Source organism: Saccostrea echinata, unplaced genomic scaffold (assembly GCF_033153115.1).
Source record: "Saccostrea echinata isolate AGI-Se365-2 ecotype Australia unplaced genomic scaffold, CSIRO_AGI_Sech_v1 ptg000016l, whole genome shotgun sequence".
In the NCBI taxonomy this organism is placed as follows: domain Eukaryota; kingdom Metazoa; phylum Mollusca; class Bivalvia; order Ostreida; family Ostreidae; genus Saccostrea; species Saccostrea echinata.
In genome coordinates, this window is record NW_026889765.1 from 10,731,772 (window position 1) to 10,740,149 (window position 8,378).

The window sequence follows — 8,378 nt, forward strand, 5'->3', positions numbered from 1 at the left end:
AAATAAAAAGATAAAAAAAGACTTCTTTTTTCCATTTGTAAGCTTCTACTAAATTTTTTCATATTCAGCACTTGGTCTACCCTTTTTGTTCCTTTTGTAAACACGTTTTCTCCACGAAAAGCCATGATATAAAAATTGTGGTGGACAGGGGTATCCTCCTTCCTCCCACCCTTTCTTCTCCTTTTTTCCTTTATCCCTCTTACATGTACCTCTCTCTATTTTTCGCCTTCCTTTTTTCTAACCTCCTATTGTTGCGAATGTTATATAATTTCTGATCCCTAATCATAATATTTCTCTTGCTTTTGGGCAACATAACTTGTTGCGAAAAGAAGTTACGAATGTTATTTCTGAAGAAAATGTATCTCTTGTATTAAAGGAATTGTGACTCGATCACTATATGAACACCTATTCAACAGTTAATCTTCATGTTAAATTATATCGTAACATGATGAATTATATTGGGGTTTTTTTCTTTGGCCTTTGTTTAATAGTGAGTCATTAATTAACAACGTATTTTCAAGGTTAAGCGATACCTGACCAAAGTATTTCGGGACTTCATTTATAACAGACAGCGATGTCTATATGAAAAAGATAGAGAGTGATTGATGTGGATAATTAGGCCATGTTATAGGTAAAATAGGTAAACCTGATATAATTTATAAACAAGACAATAGACGATGTACATATATAAAATGGTACGTATATTAAATATATCACCTAGTATGTTTTTAGAATATTAAAAAAATTACAGTCAATTACATGTACTGTGCTAACATTTTTTTCTCTTCGAAAAATGACCTTGAGAATTTTTCCGTTGCGACCAACACATTTCAAACTTCAAAGATTAAAATATTACCGTTTTGTACATAGAAACATATGAAGGTTTGATATACTGATGAAATATGAACAAATTGAACATCTCGGTGGTTAAAAGAACTCTAGATACCGATGCAGTAGTAGATAAGGTGTTCAGTGAACTGCTGAGTAGGGGAAATACCTGAAGTCATGTACTCTAACCCTCTTTAAAATACTGTCAAAACAATTTAAACACCAGCTATCTATAACTTATCTACATAGGTATCTCAAGTGTAGATAAATTTGTATCTTGCTGTTTTTCTACCGTTTATTCGTAACATGTTTGTTAACAAGATTAAATCAGTGAACACGTGTATCAAACACCAAACCCCTAAAATTATGACATCAACTTAAATGCTTACTAATTACTTGTGCATAACGTATAGAGTGTTCTTAATTACTGGCGGAGTCTGTGCTACAGATCTATTTATACTGCTTAACAGAAAAAGAGAAAAATAAAGGCCGATATGTAGCATGTATGTTGAGGAAAACATTTCATAATTCATCAACTTTATTTTTTTTCTGTTAGTTCATGATCACCATGTGTAAATCTAAAACAATTTACAACATAGCCTGTACTTCGGGATGAGATTCTCTGTGGTCATTGGTTACCAGTGTCGAACGTTTCCTGGCCAAGAGCTCCATCTTTGATTGGCTGTAATTGACATCATCGTACATTTTTGGGTTATTATACCCGCAAAACCGTGATAATAACTTAAAGTAACCTTTCTGTACGATTTTTAGCCTTGCTGCATATATAATGGGGTCACACACAGAATTCACCACCACAAGAATATATAAATATCTGTTGGCACGAAAAAGCGTTTCGTATACCTTATTCCTACTGTCTAAAGCGTGTAACTGAATCACTACGGAAACTTGGAAGACTAAGTTCGGAAGCCAACAAACAACGAAAGTACCAATGATAAGGGCCGAGGTTCTAAGAGCCTTGGTGTTGTGCAATCCGTCTTTATGTAGCGTTGTGCTTTCTGTGCTGACACGTCGCACTACACAGAATATTCTTGTATAAATGAATAGCATGGCGACTGAACATATGGCCGCCGTGAATATCACAAAATATTCCGAATGGAAATCTGAATAGTTCGTAATTTCACAAAAATTTAAATACTGGAATGCCTCCGACTTTTGAAAACCTCCAAAGAATGAAGAAAATCCACAGAGAAATCCTATTATCCATAGAATAGTTATCATCAAGTTTGTCCGCCAGCGGTTTAAAAGATGCACATATCGATACGGCATCAGAATTGCTATATAGTGATCTATAGCTATGGCTAAAAGGTTTAACAGAGACATCAAGTTTGCCATGTTGTTGAATGAAACGACACAAACTTGAATGCAAGCAGAAAGAAGACGAGAATTGGGATCAGGGTCGAGAGCAGAAGGTGGCACATTGAAATGACCATTAACAACGTGCATGAATACACTGACTGAGACGAGAATATCGGAGGCTGCGAGACTTATGATCACTTTGGTATGTGACGTCTTAGAGATTTGTGACGTAGCCATGATGGACACAACATTGAACAGCAATGCTACAACGCACAGAACAAAAGTAACAATTGTCTCGGGCCTCATTAAGTCATGGCCTTCCTCCTGGTCCTCGAACATCGGTACAAACGTAGAGTTCAGTCTGTATGAGGAATTGAATCTTGATAAATTCCGACATAATCTAATCACGTATCTGAAATTAGTTCCGTTGAATGAGCTTCTTCCCTCCTCACATAAAAAATTCATCCGCCAATTTGCCATTATTTCTCTTCCATTAATCACTAGCAGTTTTTCTTACTGATGAGGACACTATCCCACATTGCGACTGAAAAAAAATAAATAAAACTTCAGTCAACTGAGGAGTTAAGATTCAAAGGATATTCTTGAAATGCTCGATAACTTTTGCCCTACCAAGGTACATAACTTCTTCCTAGATTTAAACATTTTAGTGCTTCGAATTTAATATAATTTAATTGCTTTTGTAATGGTTTGGGCCGTGCATATCGGCCTGGGTAGCTCAGTCGATAAAGCACCTGACAAATAATGCAGGGGCGCGGTTTCGATTCCCGGTCCAGCCATACATTTTCCCTTTCGTGTTACACTTTTAAGATAAAAAGTTACGCTTTCACAATTCATATTGAAGAATTTACGACAAAATATGTCAGAAAAGATATATCTATGGTGCATGTATTTAGACATTATTCCTCTTATATGATGCCTTGTTGTCAAGTTTCTATAAATATTAATAGTAGGTATCATTTTTCATTGAAAAAACAAAAAAACAAACAAACAAAAAAAACAAAAAAACAAAACAAAACAAACCCCGAATATTGTTCATCTTCATTGATGGAGTACATAAGTAGAATACAAATTTTTAAGGTGTTATATGGGTCATATCCTTGAATTTAAATACATTTTTAAAAGGTTTCGCACGTTTCAATGGCTTTATCTAGCAAAGTTAGTAAGGTTAATCCCATTATACAATACTGTGTCTACAAAGCTATCTTAGGGTCACCCAACAAATTTCAGCTACTACTGTACCAAAACCGTCCCTTAATCTAGAATAAATATATCTCAAGGTGGAGAGGTTTTCCACTAAAAATACTTCATTAGAGAACTAAAACGTTTTAAAAAGATTCGTGGTCTTAAGGCCAGTGAAATGTAAACACTTAGAAAATACTATACCTTCGGCGGTTTTGAAAACACATCCATCAACATCCAAAATAATCTCATTTTAAATTGATACAAAGTACACTACAAAAAGCTTTCACGGGAGTGTTAGAAGATAATTATGACAGTTTTTTTTCTATTTTTTGAGAGAAAACATTTCCCTGCAGATAGCAACTGGAGATATACATGTTTTGCCAAGGCCAAGTAAATATCAGTTCCTTGTAGAAAGAAAATGTGTACGTATCATTGAAATATAGTTATTAATTTTTCATGTTCTTTGAAAATATGTGATGTTTATCTACACTATAAAAATATGAAACAATCGCTTGCCAAGCATCATGTCACGCCATCAGCGGTGTGAGCGATCCCCCCTTGAAGCTGGTTGCATCTTTTATTTTCAGTTCAAAGCTGAAGCATAAATCAACGCCTTCTTGCTTCGATATGACCTCGCATAACTTAATTTAGGTTCAAGTTAACCTAGAATATTGAGCTGAATGCGTGGAATCTTCCAGATGCAATATCATTCAAACAAGAAATTGTTACTGAGAATTTTGTTGTTACCCTGAGTCTGAAGATCATGCAGTCGATCCCTTCCATTTTTTTTTTTTTAAGAAAAAGGGGGTTGAAGAAGGGCTACATCACCATATTATCAGTTTGGGAATGGACAAAAGATCGGGGAATTTAGTCAAGCCAATTTTTTGATAATAACTGTTGACTTTAAAGAGGAATTATAATTTTGTTGATGTACACTCATACATGTATACAGTCTGGGATCATGGTAGTAGCGAACAATTTGTATCTGCCATTATGAAGTCAGAATGCAAATTTTTATTGATAAATAGAAATATGTTGTCAGGACAGTTGGCGTAATTATCAAAAAATTGTCGATTTTCAACGAATTTTAAATAATGTACCTCAAAAATATCACAAAAACATGTTTTCATGTAACCAAAAATAAAGGCGTAATTTTTATCATAATTTATAGAAAATTATTAAAGGATTGACAGTTATTTGAAACCGATGCCTGTAGTTACAACATTTTACATCAAATAAAATAGGACAGTTGTAATCTAATAACCCTGTTTTTCTTTAATATTTGTTTACTAACAATGATTTTACGTCAATCTCTGTTGCACAAACACCAGCTGCTATTTCTAGAATTACAAAAAAAAAAAAAAAAAAAAAAAAAAAAAAAAAAAAAAAAATCGCATATGTCGACTAAAATTTCGCATAAATATACCTAAATGCCTCTCAAAAACGAACCTCTGATCGCTATCAAGATCAGGGATATATGTCTGTTTTCCATATTACAAAATTATGGATCTGTAGCTTCAGATATTGAGTTAGTCCGGTTGATGTAGTCCAGTGTGCATAAATAATGAAAATGACATAAACACATTTCCAAGCCAAGATCGTGGAGATAGGACATCTTAAGCAATTATTTCATAAAAGAGAATATGGGTATTTTAATTTTTTTTTTTTCCAAAATAATTTTTATCATGGTTTATATAAGAGGATTTCATGATATTATCTATAAAATAGAGATTTTAATACACGTAATGAAAAATTCTACTCGGTCGAAACACGTGTTAAAATATTATTATCATGGCGATTGGAGCATCCAAGAATGAAATCAATTTCAAAATTGGAGCTCAAGCGTAAAATATATTGCAGGTGGTAGATATCCTAGATGTCAGAGAATCGATAAATATAAAAATGCATGTAATAGTAGGAGTTTCTCTAAATATCATCTAGATAAATACTGGATTTTTACCCTCCGAGGTCGTCTCTGTGTTAATTCAACCAGTTATTTTTTCCTCATCGTCCAGTAAATTACTTTTCAAAAGTAATGAACAAAACGTGTGTGAACTATTTAAGACCATAAGATTCATTAATGATACATAAAAATTGTCACTTGAAATATCAAAGTCGTACTTTATTCTGATAGACAGAAGAAGGTTCCTTTCCTTGCATCCAATGCAGAAAAGAGGAACTAATAATGAAAAAGGCCATATTCTTACCTTAATTATTCCCTGTATACAGATGTACACAATTAATTCACCTAAACACGCCAAAAAGCAAAGGGTCGAAGAATTCATATACTAGTATTACATGTAAAATGATTGAAAATGACAAATGGAATAGGCTTGTGGCGAAGTTAGACACGGCTCAATGAACAGATTTTATCACTGATATATAGTTCTAAGATACATCAACATTCGACGCTCAGGCACAATTTGTAGAATAATTCAGGTGAAAAATTCAGATTACAATGTTTCACAAGTATTCGTATATTCGACACACTAATTTTTCAGACTACCAGTAGATAAGGCATTGGTGAATTAACCTGGTCTATTGATTTTTACCTACCGAATTCTTACCTGTATCCGCTGACCCCCGGGGCTGAGGAGGAGTTATCAGTTTGGGTGTATACACGTAGTGGAAGTTCTAATGTCCTTAATTTAACACACACACTCAAACACTGGACTTGCTGCCCGGTTGACGACACTATACTGTCACAGGACGCCACCTTTTTATAATACATGTCATCGCTCCATCATCCGAGGTCACACTGGCTCTGTCAGGCGCGGATCTTATTCACTCGGCGCCTTTTTCTCTGATTGAAACAACGTATCTTCGAAGCAAGTGTGTGTAATTATACTTAAGTAGTCGGGAATTACAGTAGCCCATGAGTGTTGAAATGAGAGATTACGGGGAATTTTGTAAACAGTTTGGGTACTTAAGGGTTAAAAATATGTGCTACTATGAAACAAACATCCAGATAATTATGATTTCATAATGAACGCTTTCACTAAGTACGGTGAAAAATATTTTAGGTTAATCAATGCACAAAATAGATGCCCCATGGGCGGATCCCATAATTCCAAACAGCGACAATTGCGTGAGGGTGACCGAGTTGTTTTTTTTATAGAAGCTTTGTGAACTTTAGACACTCTAGATCTAACGATTTCCTTTCAGTTCATAGAGACTTGTTGATAAAATCAAAATTAATGTCCAAAGTCTACTTCATTACAAATACCTTAAGTAGCTAGGCGATATTTTTTGGCAGGCGTCTGTGACAAATTTCAAATTAATTCCATCTCTCTCTCTCTCTCTCTCTCTCTCTCTCTCTCTCTCTTAATATTCGTACATTACAGGTAACATAGCTTCTCTCTCTCCCTCTCTCTGATTTAAACATAATTGAATACTTTGCCTTCTCGGCATTTTGTTAAATATATAATTACAAAGAAACAATCGCGCTAAATTGACGGGACTACATTTCGTGGGCCTTAAAACACAAATACTCACTGAACATATAATGTAATGACTTTATAATAAATGTAATACCACACTCCCAACGCAGCATTTATCGATATAATTGTCATCCATTAAATATAATTATTGCATGTGCCTAACAAGGGAATTAACTCTTATTGACGTAAAATGATATGTCATTTGATATGTATTATAACAGTATAATGAGAAAAGCACTGTTGCTATATTAATTTTTCTAATTAATTAAATAATAGTTTTACAGATACATATATATACGTAGTGTATCAAAGTATTGAGTATAAAAGACGGAAGCATGCTTGGATCTAAAGGAGGGATTTTCAGAGATCTTACATTTCTATGTAAAGAAACGAAAAAAATACCATGGAGCCCCGTCCCCCCCCCCCCCCAGGAAACACGACTCCTCGTAAAATGGTTTGGAGAGTCATGTACATGTACCTGAAGAAAATAGACTTAAAAAAGTCACAAATCTCAGCGGAATGATTTTACAAAGTGATATTTTTCCCTCGAGTCTTTTATACTGACAATTTTACGAAAGTTATTTTGCACTGAGAAAATTTATTCTGTCCATACACAAAATCATACAATAATTCTACGGCTAGCAATTACAGAAGTAGGTGTTCGAACAGACTACTTTTTTTCTTTGTCCTACTGTTTTACGAAAGCCTATTAAAATCAAGTAAAAAAAAACGGTAAATAACACCCCACTATCTTGTAATTACGAGAAAATTATCTCGATAAAATTATTTCGGTAATTGTATTTTGAAAACATCCAAGTACTCTTTATAAAGGAAAGGTGCAAGGGCACCTGTCCCCTCCACTTATATCTAAGAATAATCGATTGCTATTAATAAAATTTTTTATTGTGAAGCTGGTTAATCCCCTATTTTTTGTTGCAGTACAATATCCCCTCCCGCTGGACGTATCCCAAAACTTTACTTTTACCCATTCACGAAGTAGATTCTCTTTGTTTGTCACTTATCTTTTGCTTGTCAATTATTTCCCCCCACCCCCGCCCTCAAAAACTCCCTTGAGAGAAACGCCAGTAAGTGCCTGTTTTTCAGATGTACATATGTAAGATCCGAGAGGCGCAAATATCTAATTTTAAAAATTTAGATTTTTAGAAAGATTTTTTATTCTCTCTCTCTCCTGAAAATATTCGCCTGCGTCCTGGGGGCATTTATAACAGAGCTTTGCATTTATAGTAAAATTGTATATCTGCTATAAAGTGCATATAACCCTGTAAGAATATGATGAGTTTCTTTAATATCTGTTAAATTTATAAACCGAGAAAAAACGTACAAAATAGTGTTTCCTGCTACATCGAAACCAGCTGGTGTTTGCGTCTATCATTCCACTACAAGTCAGACTGTTATAGAATCTTCATCAAACTCACTTTATCGAAACCAAGTATCGAAACCAAATAGGCATAAATGGAAAATTTTTATTTCATTCATCAGCGTCATATTCAGATTTACTTGCCGAAAAATGTTCTAGGAACTTCGGCAAAAATTAAGATTGAATTGAATAGTTATAGAAAAAAAAAATAA

At 34.1% G+C, this 8,378-nt stretch overlaps 1 protein-coding gene across 1 annotated transcript; it reads right to left on the minus strand.

The window, feature by feature from the left end:
• Positions 1-1,348: 1,348 nt before the first annotated feature.
• On the minus strand, positions 1,349-6,123 carry LOC133188913 (adenosine receptor A2b-like). Its single transcript, XM_061324389.1, has 2 exons — positions 5,916-6,123; positions 1,349-2,689 (listed from the first exon to the last, which is right to left on the minus strand). The coding sequence occupies exon 2, from the start codon at positions 2,623-2,625 to the stop codon at positions 1,417-1,419; it is 1,209 nt and encodes a 402-aa protein (XP_061180373.1). The 5' UTR covers positions 2,626-2,689; positions 5,916-6,123; the 3' UTR covers positions 1,349-1,416.
• Positions 6,124-8,378: the final 2,255 nt, after the last annotated feature.